Source organism: Trachypithecus francoisi, unplaced genomic scaffold, assembly GCF_009764315.1.
Source record: "Trachypithecus francoisi isolate TF-2019V2 unplaced genomic scaffold, Tfra_2.0 Lachesis_group20, whole genome shotgun sequence".
Classification (NCBI taxonomy): domain Eukaryota; kingdom Metazoa; phylum Chordata; class Mammalia; order Primates; family Cercopithecidae; genus Trachypithecus; species Trachypithecus francoisi.
The window spans coordinates 49,688,673-49,705,897 of NW_022681466.1; the positions used below are offsets into that span (position 1 = coordinate 49,688,673).

Genomic DNA, 17,225 nt, shown 5'->3' on the forward strand with positions numbered 1-17,225 from the left:
GGTCTGTCTCAAAAAGAAAAAATCCTTTGGGGCAGTGTGATTGTTACAGCATTTGATACTTGAATATTTTTGTGTGTCCAAAATTTAATTTAATTATTTATTTTTGAGATGGAGTCTTGCACTGTTGCCTGGGCTGGAGTGCAGTGGCATGATCTTGGCTTGCTGCAGCCTCCGCCTCGTGGGTTCAAGCAATTCTCCTGCCTCAGCCTTCCAAGTAGCTGGGTTTATAGGCACCCACTACCACACCCAGCTAATTTTTTGTATTTGTAATAGAGACAGAGTTTCACCATGTTGCCCTGGCTGGTGTAGCACTCCTGACCTCGTGATTCGCCCACCTCGGCCTCCCAAGTGTTGGGATTACAAGTGTGAGCCACCATGCCTGGCCTATGTTTTTTAATTTAAAAAAATTATTGTACATCCCAGCAGCAGAAGGAAACTTCAGGAATATTTTTAATGTCAAACTCTTTACTATTCTCCTGAGGGATAGAAAGTTATTTATGGAATTTTGAGAAATTTATTTATTTATTTATTTGTTTGTTTATTTTTGAGACAGAGTCTCACACTGTTGCCCAGGCTGGAGTGCAGTGACGCGATCTTGGCTCACTGCAACCTCCACCTCCCAGGTTCAAGCAATCCTAGTGCTTCAGCCTCCTTAGTAGCTGGGACTACAGGAGCGTGCCACTATGCCCAGCTACTTTTTGTATTTTTAGTAGAGACAGGGTTTCACCATGCTGGCCAAGCTAGTCTTGAACTCCCAACCCAAGGTGACCAGCCAGCCTCAGCCTGCCAAAGTGCTGAGATTACAGGCATGAACCACAGTACCCAGCCATGTCTCTGTTTTTGTTTTGGTGAAGGAGAAGGACATATGGTCTCAAAAAACTTGAGTAACTACAGGGCACATTCAGATGGAAAAGAGTTATGACAGTGTTCTTCCGGGCTGTGGAAGGACATAGAAGTTGGTCATTTTCATATCATATGCCTCTATGTAACTTTTTTTTTTTTTTTTTTTGAGACAGAGTCTCGCTCTGTTGCCCAGGCTGGAATGCAGTGGCGTGATTTTGGCTCACTGCAACCTCCACATCCCGGATTCAAGCGATTCTCCTGCCTCAGCCTCCTGAGTAGCTGGGAGTACAGGTGCCCACCATCACACCCAACTGATTTTTGTATTTTTAGTAGAGACGTGGTTTCACCATGTTGGCCAGGATGGTCTTGATCTTCTGACCTTGTGATCTATTCACTTTGACCTCCCAAAGTGCTGGGATTACAGGCGTGAGCCGCCGCACCTGGCCTGACATTTTCTTTTTATTATTCTGTTGAATAATTTGTAATCTGATATATGATACTCTTTTAGGAAAACATAGATGCATCATTTGGCTTTTCAAGCCCTATGCCCAGCCTAGGCAACATAGTGGGACCTCATCTCTACCAAAAAAAAACAAAATAGCTGGGCATGGTGGCGTGCACCTGTGGTCACAGCTACTTGGGAGGCTGAGATGGTAGGATTGCTTGAGCCCAGAAGTTCGAGGCTGCAGTGAGTTATGATCCTACCACTGCACTCCTACCTGAGCGACAGAACAACACCCAGTCTCAAAAACAAACAACTAAAAAAACAAAAAAACACAACCGTATCCCCTATTGCTCCTCTCAGGGCAATATTTTGTACTGGCTCCTATTGAAGTTCATAATGATTCTGCAGGAGAGATGGGAAGAAGTCCCTGGGCTTTCTGGTTTGCCTAAAATTGGTTGATTTCCTTGTATAGAGCAGATAGATTTTTCATCTCTGGCAAAATGTTGCCACTGTGTATCCCTTTTCCTCCTGGATTTGACCTTAGAGTCACTTCTAAAATAGTTTCTACTTTAACTTTTTGGGAATTTGACTGTGGCATCATTTAAGAACTATTTTCAAGAACACTAGAGACCCACCCAGACATGAGTTATGTTGATTATTTTATATGTGACCATTTTCACTGTTCCAGGTCTCTTATTCTTGATTGTAGGTGAGATTGCCATGCGTGGTGGTGTGGGAGAAGAGAATGAGAAACTGTGGAGCTTTACCAAAAAGGCCTCGCACATTCAGTTGGACAGGTAAGAGAGTGGTGCCATTTGGACTTACTTTTAAGCATTTAAACTATGTCTGGGCCGGGCGCGGTGGCTCAAGCCTGTAATCCCAGCACTTTGGGAGGCCGAGACGGGCGGATCACGAGGTCAGGAGATCGAGACCATCCTGGCTAACATGGTGAAACCCCGTCTCTACTAAAAATACAAAAAATGAGCCGGGCGAGGTGGCGGGCGCCTGTAGTCCCAGCTACTCGGGAGGCTGAGGCAGGAGAATGGCGTAAACCCGGGAGGCGGAGCTTGCAGTGAGCTGAGATCTGGCCACTGCACTCCAGTCCGGGCGACAGAGTGAGACTCCGCCACAAAAAAAAAAAAAAAAAAAAAAAAAAACTATGTCTGCTTTTTTCCTCCCTCTGTTCAAGATTCTGATTAAGGGAGATAGAGAATATATATCTCAAGGTTTTCGGGCTGGGCATGGTGGTTTACACCTGTAATCCCAGCACGTTGGGAGACCAAGGCAGGCAGATCGCTTGAGGTCAGGAGTTTGAGACCAGCCTGGCCAACATGTTGAAACCCCGTCTCTACTAAAAATATAAAAATTAGGCGGGCATGGTGGCACATGCCTGTAATCCAGCTACTTGGGGAGGCTGAGACAGGAGAATTGCTTGAACCCTGGAGGCAGATGTTGCAGTGAGCCAAGATTGCACCACTACACTCCATCCTGGGCAACAGAGCAAGACTCCGTCTCAAAATAAATATAAAATAAAATAAAAAATTATCTGGGTGTGGTGGCATGCGCCTGTAGTCCCAGCTACTCAGGAGGCGGAGGCAGGAGAATCACTTGAATCAGGGAGGTGGAGGTTGCAGTGAGCTTAGTTCGCACCACAGCACTCCAGCCTAGAGTGGGCACAGAGTGAGACTCTGAGGGGAAAAAAAAAAAAGCGTTTCACTACCCATTACCACTGTTACTAATGAAATAGTTGTGATTATAATCCTTGGTATAGTATTACTACAGATTTTTTCAATCCAATGTGTAAAAGAGTTGTTAAATTTTAGAAATTCTCAATGTATTGTTGAAACGGACTCATATTCCAGTAAACCAGATCATTTGACATAAAGTGGACAGTTATGATCCTACCAGTTTTCTGTCTTGCTTATATTTATTTGAAAAGAGAATCTTTGTGTAACATCTTGCAAATCCCCTACTGCCATGAGAATTACTTACTGGGGGCTTCAGGATCTTTCAAGCTTGTGACTGCTCTAAAATATTTCTGTTTTTTTTTACTTTTTAAAACAGTTTTATTAAGATATAAATTCATAGACCATGCAATTCACCCATTTGACATATGCAATTCAGTGGTTTTTATTATATTCACAGAATTATGTAACCACCACTACAATCAATTTTTTTTATTTCTTGTATTTTTTAACTCTCAGTTAGAGGTCTCATAACACATGAGCTTTGTTTCCTCAGCTTACCAGAAGTACCTTTACTGGTTGATGTGCCTTGTTTATCTGCTCAGTTGGATGACTCAATTCTTAACATAGTGAAAGACCACATTTTTAAGCACGGAACAGTAGCATCTCGCCCACCAGTACAGATAGAAGAACTAATAGAGAAACCTGGAGGCATCATTGTACGATGGTGTAAGGTATGTAATTCAGAATTCTAGAAATAACTTCCACATTATGGGTTTGAGATTTGAGGGCCTTTCAGTTTTTTTTTTTTTTTTTTTTTTTTTTTTTTTGAGACGGCGTCTCGCTCTGTGGCCCAGGCTGGAGTGCAGTGGCCGGATCTCATCTCACTACAAGCTCCGCCTCCCGGGTTTATGCCACTCTCCTGCCTCAGCCTACCGAGTAGCTGGGACTGCAGGCACCCGCCACCTCGCCCGGCTGGTTTTTTGTGTTTTTTAGTAGAGACAGGGTTTCACCGTGTTAGCCAGGATGGTCTCGATCTCCTGACCTCATGATCCGCCCGTCTCGGCCTCCCAAAGTGCTGGGATTACAGGCTTGAGCCACTGCACCCGGCCCTGTCAGATTTTTTCATTGGCTACTTTTTGTTTTTTTTTTTTTTGAGACGGAGTCTCGCTCTGCCGCCCAGGCTGGAGTGCTATGGCCAGATCTCAGCTCACTGCAAGCTCCGCCTCCCGGGTTCACGCCATTCTCCTGCCTCAGCCTCCCCAGTAACTGGGACTACAGGTGCCCGCCACCTCGCCCGGCTAATTTTTTGTATTTTTAGTAGAGACGGGGTTTCACCGTGTTAGCCAGGATGGTCTCGATCTCCTGACCTCGTGATCCGCCTGTCTCGGCCTCCCAAAGTGCTGGGATTACAGGCTTGAGCCACTGCACCCGGCCCATTGGCTACTTTTAAATACATTCTTTTCTTCCCAAACAAAAATCTCTTTTTTTTTTTTTTTTTTTTGAGACGGAGTCTCGCTCTGTCGCCCAGGCTGGAGTGCAGTGGCCGGATCTCAGCTCACTGCAAGCTCCGTCTCCCGGGTTTACGCCATTCTCCTGCCTCAGCCTCCCCAGTAACTGGGACTACAGGTGCCCGCCACCTCGCCTGGCTAGTTTTTTGTGTTTTTTAGTAGAGATGGGGGTTCACCGTGTTAGCCAGGATGGTCTCGATCTCCTGACCTCGTGATCCGCCCGCCTTGGCCTCCCAAAGTGCTGGGATTACAGGCTTGAGCCACCGCGCCCGGCCAAATCTCTTTTACTTTACAGTAAAATGAAGTCACAGGGAACACAGAGGTAGTTCTTCCAGTTTTATTTTTATTTATTTATTTTTTTGAGACAGAGTTTCGCTCTTTTGCCCAGGCTGGAATGAAGTGGCGTGATCTCGGCTTATTGCAACCTCCATGCCCTCCCCTGCCTGCCACTTCCCCCAGGTTCAAGCCATTCTCCTGCTTCAGCCTCCTGAATAGCTGGGATTATAGGCACCTGCCACCACACCTGGCTAATTTTTGTATTTTTTGTAGAGACGAGGTTTCACCATGTTGGCCAGGCTGGTCTTGAACTCCTGACCTCAGATGACCCACTTGCCTCGGCCACCCAAAGTGCTGGGATTGTAGGTGTGAGCCACCATGCCTGGCCTTTTTTATTGAAATGAAGCCTTGCTCTGTTGCCCATGCTGGAGTGCAGCGATGCAACCTTGGCTCACTGCAACCTCCGCACCATTCCCCCTCCCCACCCACCCAAGTTCAGTAGCTGGGACTACCGGCACTACACCCAGCTAATTTTTGTATTTTTTTTTTTTTTTTTTTTTTTTTGAGACAGAGTCTCACTCTGTCGCCCAGGCTGGATGCTGTGGCCAGATCGCAGCTCACTGCAAGCTCTGCCTCCCGGGTTTATGCCATTCTCCTGCCTCAGCCTCCCCAGTAACTGGGACTACAGGTGCCCACCACCTCGCCTGGCTAGTTTTTTGTGTTTTTTAGTAGAGATGGGGTTTCACCGTGTTAGCCAGGATGGTCTCGATCTCCTGACCTCGTGATCCGCCCGCCTTGGCCTCCCAAAGTGCTGGGATTACAGGCTTGAGCCACCACGCCCGGCCTAATTTTTTGTATTTTTAATCGAGACACGGTTTTGCCATGTTGGCCTCGAACTCCTTAAATCTCAAGTGATCCACCCACCTTGGCCTCCCAAAGTGCTGGGATTATAGGCATGAGCCACTGTGCCTGGCTGACATTTTTTTTTTTTTTTTTTTTTTCTTTTGAGACGAAGTTTTGTTCTTGTTGCTCAGGCTGGAGTGCAATGGCACGCTCTTGGCTCATCACAACCTCCACCTCCCAGGTTCAAGCGATCTTCCTGCCTCAGCCTCCCGAGTAGCTGGGATTAAGGCATGCGCCACCACACCTGATTAAGTTTGTATTTTTAGTAGAGATGGGGTTCCTCCATGTTGGTCAGACTGGTCTCAAACTCCTGACCTCAGGTGATCCACCTGCCTTGGCCTCCCAAAGTGCTGGGATTACAAGTGTGAGCCACCGTGCCTAGCCAAGATTTTCTTAAAAGGAATTTTTTTTTTTTTTTTTTGTAAACATGCTGTTATTTCATAACAGGACTCTTTTTCCATTTTTATTAATTTTCCTATCAGTGGACCTAGTTATTTCCAGTTTTTTGCTATAAGTATTTTTACTTGTGTTTCCTTATGAACATATGTGAAGTTTGCAAAATATTAATATTTACCTAGCTGTAAAATTATGAGGTCATCTTAGAGTATTGGATCCATACACTAATAGGTAATAACAAACTTTCCACAAGATGATTGTATCAATTTAGCCTTGCAAGCAGTATATGAGTTTCTGTTATTCCATATCTTGACCAATAATTGGCATTGTGAGACTTTATATTTTTGCCTAAATGTACCTTGTTGTGGTTTTATTTATTTATTTGTTTGTTTTTTTGTTTTTTTTTTTTTTTGAGACGGAGTCTTGCTCTGCCGCCCGGGCTGGAGTGCAGTGGCCGGCTCTCAGCTCACTGCAAGCTCTGCCTCCCGGGTTCACGCCATTCTCCTGTCTCAGCCTCCCGAGTAGCTGGGACTACAGGCGCCCACCTCGTCACCCGGCTAGTTTTTTGTATTTTGTAGTAGAGACGGGGTTTCACCATATTAGCCAGGATGGTCTCGATCTCCTGACCTCGTGATCCGCCCGTCTCGGCCTCCCAAAGTGCTGGGATTACAGGCTTGAGCCACCGCGCCCGGCTATTTGTTTGTTTTTGAGACAGGGTCTTACTCTGTCACCCAGGCTGGAGTACAGTGGTACAATCATGTCTCACTCCAGTCTCAACCTCCTGGGCTCAAGTGATCCTCCTGCCTCAGTCCTCAAGTAACTGGGACTTCAGGCATGTGCTTCCATACCCAGCTAAGTTTTGTGATTTTTTGTAGAGATGGAGTTTTGCCATGTTGCCCAGGCTGGCCTCAAATTCCTGGGCTCAAGTCCTCCATCCGCTTTGGCCTCCCAAAGTCTTAGGATTATAGGCATGAGCCACCATGTCTGGCCTTGTTTTGGTTTTAGATTATATTTGCCATATTACAAATTAGGTTGAATATTTATAATATATATTTTTGGCTATTTATATTTCTTCTGTAGAATACTTATTTATGTCTTTTACCCATTTTTCTATTGGTGGCTAATTAACATACAGAATATATGCAGGACCCCTAAAAATTAATGGGGATTCTGTATACTGTATGTTAATTATATCTTGGTTATTATGAATGATGTATGGTTGTGGGAAACTTATCATTGAATCTTGAATGTTTTATCTTTGGCATTGATTAAAAAACATGCCATTTCTTCAAAGGAGGCAGACTTTTTTATATCAGACTGGGAAATGTAGAACACATGGTTCAATAAAGAAAAGAAGGGTGCTCAGGCACAGTGATTCACGCCTGTAATCCTAGCACTTTGAGAGGCTGAGATGGGAAGATTGCTTAAGCTCAGGAATTAAAGATCTGAGATATGGTGAAAACCCATCTCTACAAAAAATACAAAAAATTAGCTGGACATGGTGGTGTGCGCCGGAAGCCCCAGCCAGCTACTTAGGAGGTTTGAAGGAGGAGGATGGCTTGAACCCAGGGTGTGGAGGCTGCAATAAGCCGAGATCATGCCACTGCACTCCAGCCTGGGTAACAAAGTGAGACCCTGCCCCCCCAAAAAAAGAAGAGAGATAATGATATGATGGCATATTTTCTGTGGCCTTCCCAAGAATACCCCATATTCAGCATGTGGGCCTGGCTGCTTGGTCCAAAATGGCTCCATTCAAAGTTTTTAAGCAGTGATGGCTGAGAGAAGTCATCTTCTGTTTCTCACCTAACATAAAGCTTTTCTCCTTAGGTGGATGACGACTTTACAGCCCAAGATTACAGGCTCCAGTTTCGTAAATGTACTTCAAATCATTTTGAGGATGTATATGTAGGTTCTGAAACTGAATTCATAGTATTGCACATAGACCCCAACGTTGATTATCAGTTCAGAGTCTGTGCCCGAGGAGATGGCCGACAGGAGTGGAGTCCTTGGAGTGTCCCCCAAATAGGTCATTCCACATTGGTGCCTCATGGTATGCTGCTAACCTTTTCTCTCCTGAAGCCTAACTGTATATTAGAATACCTGTATTCTGTGCTAAGGGCAGCACACTGACAACCAGCTATTCTAAGCATAGATCCTGAATTGATAAGAACAACATGCAGCTTGTATTTTACTCAGATTACCTCATGTGATTTTTGTTTTCATCAGTTCTTCAGAGACCAAAAAAAAAATGCTGGACTAGATTTTTAGCCTCACTGAAAACCAAAGATTGAAAATATTGTGTAGGACACTGATACTCCTTTTTATTCGTCTTTTTTTTATATTTTACTTTTATTTAGTTAGTGTTTTTTGAGACAAGGTCTCACCTCTGTCGCCCAGGCTGGCGTGTGGTGGTGCAATCATGCAGCCTGACCTCTGGATCCTTCTGCCTCAGCCTCCCAAGTAGCCAGGATCACCTGCATGCACCACCACACCTGGCTAATTTTTTTTTTTTTTTGTAGAGACCAGGTCTTGCTATGTTGCCCAGGCTGGTCTCAAATTCCTGGGCTCAAGCAGTCCTCTTGCCGTGACCTCCCAAAGTCCTGGGATTATAGGCGTGAGCCACTGTGCCCAGCTGATTTTCCAAACCCTCAAGAAATACCTGGAGAGAGATATTTTCTTAAAAGTCTGATTTGAGGGCCAGGCGTGGTGGCTCATGCCTGTAATCCCAGCACTTTGGGAGGCCAAGGCAGGCGGATCACAAGATCAGGAGATCGAGACCATCCTGGTTAACACGGTGAAACCCCGTCTCTACTAAAAATATAAAAAGTTAGACAGGCGTGGTGGCGGCCGCCTGTAATCCCAGCTACTCTAGAGGCTGAAGTAGGAGAATGAACTCAGGAGATGGAGCTTGCAGTAAGCTGAGATCGCGCCACTGCACTCCAGCCTGGGCGACAGAGCGAGACTCAAAAAATAGTCTTATGGGTCGGGCGCGGTGGCTCAAGCCTGTAATCCCAGCACTTTGGGAGGCCGAGACGGGCGGATCACGAGGTCAGGAGATCGAGACCATCCTGGCTAACACGGTGAAACCCCGTCTCTACTGAAAAATACAAAAAAAAACTAGCCGGGCGAGGTGGCGGGCTCCTGTAGTCCCAGCTACTCGGGAGGCTGAGACAGGAGAATGGCGTGAACCCGGGAGGCGGAGCTTGCAGTGAGCTGAGATCCGGCCACTGCACTCCAGCCTGGTCGACAGAGCAAGACTCCGTCTCAAAAAAAAAAAAAAAAAAAAAAAAGTCTTATGATTTGAAATCGATCTCTCTCTCCTGCATTCTTTTTTAGAAGATGTAGACTCATTTATTAATTAGATTTTTATTAGGTTGGAATAAGTTCAAGCAATTATGCTTGAACTATGATTTTATTAGATAACACTTGATTTATTGTATCAAAATTATGCAGGAATATACTAAAATCTTTTTTGTAATTTGTGGGACTGATCATGATACCCTGTTAATGGAATCTTTTATTTTATTGAACTTGACCATGCCCCTAAGAGTAGTCTCCCATTTCCACGTTTTATTTAACATGTCTGTATTGAAGATATCCCTCAAGAGATTCTAACAGTTTTCAATATCTTTGCTTTTAAAAAGAGTGGACAGCTGGTTTTGAGGGGTACAGTCTGAGCAGTCGAAGAAATATAGCACTCCGGAACGATTCTGAATCATCGGGTGTTCTCTACTCCAGAGCTCCGACTTATTTCTGTGGACAGACATTAACATTCAGGCAAGTAGATATTAAAACATCTTACCTGCCTCAGGAAGCAGAGTGAAGTGCACAGAGCATACATGAGCTTTGAATTCAAAACATCCTGAATTTATTCCATCATTTATAGGCAGTGTTACTGTGGGAAGGCTTCTTTATTTCCTGCAGCTGTAGTTTTCTCATCTGTATTCATAGGGTTATTATGTAGAGTAACTGGGAAATGTATATAAAATGCTTGATATTTAATATGTTTATATCTCTTTTCCTCTTGGTAACTAGAGGTAAGTAGAATATCTCTCAAAAGTCAATCTTAGGCTGGGCACAGTGGCTCACACCTGTAATCCTAGCATTTTGGGAGGCCGAGGCGGGTGGATTACCTGAGGTTGAGAGTTCGAGACCAGCCTGATCAACATGGAGAAACCCCGTCTCTACGAAAAATACAAAATTAGCCGGGCATGGTGGCACGTATGCCTGTAATCCCAGCTACTCGGGAGGCTGAGGCAGGTGAATCGCTTGAACCCAGGAGGCTGAGGTTGCAGTGAGCTGAGATCATACCATTGCACTCCAGCCTGGGCAACAAGAATGAAACTCTGTCTCAAACACACACACACACACACACAAAATTAAAAAGTCAATCTTAAAAATTAAGAGGCCAGACGCAGTAACTCACGCTTGTAATCCCAACACTTTGGGAAGCCAAGGCGGACGGATCACTTGTGGTCAGGAGTTCGAGGCCAGCCTGACCAACATGGTGAAACCCCGTCTTTACTAAAAATACAAATATTAGGCCAGGCGCAGTGGCTCACACCTGTAATCCCAGCACTTTGGGAGGGTGAGGCAGGTGGATCACAAGCTTAGGAGCTCAAGACCATCCTGGCCAACATGGTGAAACCCCATCTCTACTAAAAATACAAAAATTAGCTGTGTGTGGTAGCACACGCCTGTAATCCCAGCAACTAGGGAGGGTGAGGCAGGAGACTCACTTGAACTGGGGAGGCAAAAGTTGCAGTGAGCCACTGTACTTCAGCCTGGCAACAGGGTGAGATTCCGTCTCAAAAAAAAAAAAAAAAATTAGCCACGTGTGTTGGCAGACACCTATAATACCGGCTACTCAGGCAGCTGAGGCATGAGAATTGCTTGAACCTAGGAGGCGGAGGTTACAGTGAGCTGAGATCGCGCCACTGTACTCCAGCCTGGGTGACAGTGAGACTCCATCTCAAAAAAAAAAAAAAAAAAAGGCACGGGCCGGGCACGGTGGCTCATGCCTGTAATCCCAGCACTTTGGGAGGGCGAGGGGGGCAGATCACAAGGTCAGGAGATCGAGACCATCCTGGCCAACATAGTGAAACCCCGTCTCTACTAAAAATACAAAAAATTAACTGGGTGTGGTGGCAGGCGCCTGTAGGCCCAGCTACTTGGGAGGCTGAGGCAAGAGAGTCACTTGAAGCCGGGAGGTGGAGGTTGCAGTGAGCAGAGATTGTGCCACTGCTCTCCAGCCTGGGTGACAGTGCGAGATTCCCTCTCAAAGAAAAAAGCCAAAAATTTACCGGCCAAGAATTTATTTTGTCCTTTGTGAGTCATTAACAGCAAGTCTTTGTAAGAGACAATGCTGTAAACATATTATGTATATGCTACTCTGTAAAGTAAAACTGAAAGCAAGCCTCCCCTACCACTGATTAATGTTGTTTCTCTGCCCATTTCTTTCTGTAATGGAAAAGTTTCTTTTTTCTTGTTTTCATGTTATCTGAAATGTATTCTTTATAGTTACATTTCTAAATAGCTCTTCGTAGAAACCATAGACCAGTTTTGACTTAGAGAAGTAAAGTTTGCCTGATTTTCACCATACTCACCTTAGTGTAACAAGCTCTCCTCTAAGTTTTAAGTCTTGAGATGGGATTTTATTGTGAATGCTTGACCCAAGTTCCTCTTGTTCTCAGGGCCTTATTATTTAAGGCATGGAGAATATCTGAATATTTTATCTAAGCCAATGTTGCTGTATTCCTCTCCAGCTAAGTAATTTGAATTGTCAGCAGTTGTCAGAATATACTAGTTCATGTTTTGTCTATTTTTTGACACCTCTTCTCACCCCTTAATGAAGAAAGAATGACTCAGTAACCAGAAAAATACCAACAGAGAGAGAAAAAAAAAAAAAGACCAATACCTAAAATATATTTAATTATTCCCAGGTAATCATGAGTTTTCTGTACCCCTTCTCTGCTTATGTCCCTTGTTTATAGAAGCACTTCTGTTAGTGACTCTCCTGAGAACAAGGTATTTCTGTGCAATGACAGAGCTTCCTACTTTGATAAATTCAGGCCAGATATCTCAGACTGCAATAATGATGATGATGATAATAATTGCAGTTAATGGCCGGGCACAGTGGCTCACGCCTGTAATCCCAGCACTTTGGGAGGCTGAGGCGGGCAGATCATGAGGTCAGGAGATCGAGACCATCCTGGTTAACACGGTGAAACCCATTCTCTACTAAAAATACAAAAATAAATTAGGGGGGCATGGTGGTGGGCGCCTGTAGTCCCAGCTACTTGGGAGGCTGAGGCAGGAGAATGGCGTGAACCTGGGAGGCAGAGCTTGCAGTGAGCCGAGATCGCGCCACTGCACTCCAGCCTGGGCGACAGAGCGAGACTCTGTCTCGAAAAATAATAATAATAATAATAATTGCAGTTAATATTTAAACAATATTTACTGTGTGTCATGTACTGTCTTAAGTATTTTACTTGAATTAACTCATTTGATTTTCATAGTAACCCAGTGAGATAGACGTATTTATTTTAGGGATGAGGAAACTGAGGCACAGAGAAGTTATTTACCCAGTGTCACACAGCTAGTAAATGCCAAAACTAGGGTTTAAATCCAGGCAGTTCAACTCCAGACTGGTCTGTATTGCTTCTTTTTCATCTTTTTCATGGGAGAGTTAATATGATTATAGTTGGTGTTGAAGTCTACAGTTTCTCTATTACTGTGTCCTTAGCTCTTTAATTTTTAACCTCTGATGACCTTTTACCCCTTGATCTGATGCTCTCCTGCTTCTTAAATTCTTCCTCCTTGAACACATGGTAATGTCTGATAGATTGCATAGTTAGGTTTATTTCTTAGGTCATTCAGTAAATATTTATTAAGACATTGGAACTTATACAAATTGATTTAAATTCACCTCTGCTGACCATGATGTGAAAGGCATAGTAGGTCTCAATAAACTGTTAGTCTGTCTGGCCTCTCCTAAAGATGCATCACCAGGCCCCACTTGGCAGGGTGATTAACTGAAATTCAGTTAAACTCAATATGATCGTAGCCAGCCTTTTGCATTTTTGTCATTTTTTTCTTTTGACTGTGGAATGAAATGTTTTCTCCCCTTGTTTAAAGGAATTTCAGGCATCAGCAATGAAGCCAGAGATGTGAATGCGAGGGGAGTCCATGCATAAGGGAGGAGCAAGTGGGTCTACTTGAATCAAGAGAAATAGTATTTAGTTTTCTGAGGGTGCTTAAGGGCCTAGTAATTAGAAGGGAGCTTATACTCTTGAAGGCACTACTTTGTTATTTATCCCAGTCGGTCCCTGCTGAAGTTTCTGGAAGGCTTAGAGCTGCTGAAGCCAGAGAAACCTGTGATACTGGCTAGACTATAACAGTCTCTAGACCCACTCTCATTAGATGCCCAGGTCTGCTAGCAACCCCCTCCTTCCAGATCTCCCTGACTTCCTATGTAAACATTCCTGTTCTTTCCTTCTAAGATTTTCTGATTTTTTTTTTTTAAGATTTATTTCCTTCCTTCCTTCCTTCCTTCCTTTTCCTTCCTTCCTTCCTCCCTTCCTCCCTTCCTCCCTTCCTCCCTTTCTTTTTTTGAGACAGAGTCTCGTTCTGTTGCCCAGGCTGGAATGCAGTGGCACAATCTCGGCTCTCTGGGACTTCCACCTCTCGGGTTCAAGCGATTCTCCTGCCTTAGCCTCCCAAGTAGCTGGGATTACAGGCGTGTGCCACCATGCCCAGCTAATTTTTTTGTTGTTGTTAGTAGAGATGGGGTTTCACCACATTGGCCAGACTGGTGTCGAACTCCTGACCTCAAGTAATCTGCCCACCTCGGCCTCCCAAAGTACTGGAATTACAGGTATGAGGCACTGCGCCCCGCCGATCTTATTTTTTAACCATGTTTTTACTTTTTCTTTACCACTGCTTTTCTCTAAAAAAGAGAAAAAGCTACAAAAATTAGCTGGATTTGGTGGTGTGCACCTGTAATCTCAGCTATTCGGGAGACTGAGGCAGAATTGACTGAACCTGAGAGGTGGAGGTTGCAGTGAGCAGAAATCACGCCACTGCACCTCAGCCTGGGCGACAGAGCAAGACTTCATCTCAAAAAAAAAAGAGAGAGAGAGAAAGCCTGCTGTTACAAGTGGCATGTGCCTGTAGTCCCAGCTACTTGGCAGGCTGAGGTGGAAGGATCACTTGAGCCCAGGAGGCAGAAGCTGCAGTGAGCCAAGATTGTGCCACTGCACTCCAGCCTGGATGACAGTGACACCCTGTCTCTAAAGAAAGAGGGAAGGTGCTTTAGGTGCTAACAGCCTTCTTTAATCCTAATAGTCTAGGAGGTAGGCTGTTACTATCTTTCTTTTACAGAGAAAAAACAAAAGCAGAGAGACTAAGTGGCTTGTCAGGATTCAAATCCTGGCAGTCTAACTCCAGTCTGTGCTCTTTTTTTTTTTTTTTTTTTTTTGAGGCGGAGTCTTGCTCTGTCGCCCGGACTGGAGTGCAGTGGCCAGATCTCAGCTCACTGCAAGCTCCGCCTCCCGGGTTTACGCCATTCTTCTGCCTCAGCCTCCTGAGTAGCTGGGACTACAGGCGCCCGCCACCTCGCCCGGCTCATTTTTGTATTTTTAGTAGAGATGGGGTTTCACCGTGTTAGCCAGGATGGTCTCGATCTCCTGACCTCGTGATCCGCCCATCTCGGCCTCCCAAAGTGCTGGGATTACAGGCTTGAGCCACCGCGCCCGGCCCAGTCTGTGCTCTTAACCACTGTGTTACCTACCTCTCATTGCTAACATTAGGTGGGCAATCAAAGGAATAATAAGGCTATTCTTCATTAACTTTTTCCTTCAAAGGACATTAAAAAGTTGATGTTCCAGTTACCTATTGTTGTGTAAGTACTTCATAACTTAGTGGCTTAGAAGAACTATAGGCATTTATTTTGCTCAGGAAACTGCAGTTTGGGCAGAACTTGGTGAAGACAGCTCATTTCTATTTCATGTGGTATTAGGTGGAGTAGTTCAACTAGGGATGACTAGTCTTCTAGTCTGCTTCAAAGATGGCTCACTCACATGGCTGGCAGATTGGTTCTGATTCTTTGTTCCTCTCCATGTGGGCCTCTCCATGGGCTGTTTGGGCTTTCTTACATCATGGTGACTGGACTCCAAGAATGAGCATGTTAAGAGATAGGAAGTATAAGATGCCAGTTTTGGCCGGGCGCGGTGGCTCAAGCCTGTAATCCCAGCACTTTGGGAGGCCGAGACGGGCGGATCACGAGGTCAGGAGATCGAGACCATCCTGGCTAACATGGTGAAACCCCGTCTCTACTAAAAAATACAAAAAAAACTAGCCGGCGACATGGCGGGCGCCTGTAGTCCCAGCTGCTTGGGAGGCTGAGGCAGGAGAATGGCGTAAACCCAGGAGGCGGAGCTTGCAGTGAGCTGAGACCCGGCCACTGCACTCCAGCCTGGGCGGCAGAGCAAGACTCCGTCTCAAAAAAAAAAAAAAAAAAAAAAAGATGCCAGTTTTTTTCATTTTTTTTAATTTTTATTTATTTATTTATTTATTTTTTTTTTGAGATGGAGTCTTGCTCTGTGGCCCGGGCTGGAGTGCAGTGGCCGGATCTCAGCTCACTGCAAGCTCCACCTCCCAGGTTTACGCCATTCTCCTGCCTCAGCCTCCCGTGTAGCTGGGACTACAGACGCCTGCCACCACACCCAGCTAGTTTTTTGTATTTTTTTTTTTAGTAGAGACGGGGTTTCACCATGTTAGCCAGGATGGCCTGGATCTCCTGACCTCGTGATCCGCCCAGCTCGGCCTCCCAAAGTGCTGGGATTACAGGCTTGAGCCACCGCGCCCGGCGCCAGTTTTTTTAAAACCTGGGACTGGAAACTGATTTAGTATTACTTATATCATATCCTTTTTTTTTTTTTTTTTTTTTTGAGACAGGGTCTCTTTCTGTTGCCCAGGCTGGAATGCAATGGCACGATCTCGGCTCATTGCAGCCTCCACCTCTCAGGTTTACGTGGTTCTTCTGCCTCAGCTTCCTGAGTAGCTGGGATTACAGGGGCCTGCCACCATGCCCGGCTAATTTTTGTATTTTTAGTAGAGATGGGGTTTCACCATGTTGGCCAGGCTGGTTTCAAACCTCTGACTTCAGGTGATCTGTCTGCATTGGCCTCCCAAAGTGCTAGGATTACAGGTATGAGCCACTGCACCCAGTCAAAACTACTTTTTTTTTGGAGATGAAGTCTTGCTTTCCCAGGCTGGAGTGCAATGCCACGATCTGGACTCACTGCAACCTCTGCCTCCCAGGTTCAAGCGATTCTCCTGCCTCAGCCTCCTTGGGATTACAGGCGCCTGCTACCACGCCTGGCTAATTTTTTGTAATTTTAGTAGAGATGGGGTTTCACCATGTTGGCCAGGCTGGTCTCGATCTCCTGACCTCATGATCCACCTACCTCTGCCTCCCAAAGTGCTGGGATTACAGGCGTGAGCCACTGAACCCAGCCCAAAACTACTTTTCTAAAATGTAAGGACAGTTCTCCTGATTAACTCCAATCTTTTCTCTTTGCATGAAGCTGATTGTTTTGTACACACTTATTCCACTCAGGCGGTATTTATAGTACCTGCTAGTACCTGCTATTGTAGGGAATGCAAAGTTTAAGAGAAAAAAAACAGCAGAACCTTTGGCTCAATAGCAAATAAGCAGTTTGTAAGTGAATGTAAGAAAGATGCAGACTGCGGTGGAATATAGAAGAAGGAAAGTTTACTTCTAGATCAACAGTTGGTGAAGTCTTTATCTCAAGTAGAGCTGGAAAGTACAGTTGCTGGGGCCAGAAAAGCAGGAACCAAAGTTATGGAGGTAGAGAAAATGCATGGCTGGGCGCAGTGGCTCATGCCTGTAATCCCAGCACTTTGGGAGGCCAAGGCAGGCAGATCACGAGGTCAGGAGATCGAGACCATCCTAGCCAACATGGTGAAACCCCGCCTCTACTAAAAATACAAAAATTAGCTGGGTATGGTGGTGTGCACCTGTAATCCCAGCTATTTGGGAGGCTGAGGCAGGAAAAAGGCATGAACCCACAAGGCGGAGATTGCAGTTAGCCGAGATCGCACCACTGTACTCCAGCCTGGCGACAGAGCGAGACTCTGTCT

At 45.2% G+C, this 17,225-nt stretch overlaps 1 protein-coding gene across 3 annotated transcripts in view; it reads left to right on the forward strand.

The window, feature by feature from the left end:
- Nucleotides 1-17,225, forward strand: part of CRLF3 (cytokine receptor like factor 3) — a 55,571-nt gene that overhangs the window by 27,029 nt on the left and 11,317 nt on the right. For 2 of the 3 annotated variants that reach the window (XM_033184272.1, XM_033184275.1), the window contains exons 3-6: nucleotides 1,977-2,085; nucleotides 3,530-3,707; nucleotides 7,887-8,109; nucleotides 9,704-9,836. In XM_033184272.1, the coding sequence (XP_033040163.1) occupies nucleotides 1,977-2,085; nucleotides 3,530-3,707; nucleotides 7,887-8,109; nucleotides 9,704-9,836 (643 nt within the window). The remainder of the gene's footprint in view (nucleotides 1-1,976; nucleotides 2,086-3,529; nucleotides 3,708-7,886; nucleotides 8,110-9,703; nucleotides 9,837-17,225) is intronic. The other variant, XM_033184274.1, reaches the window with a different exon arrangement.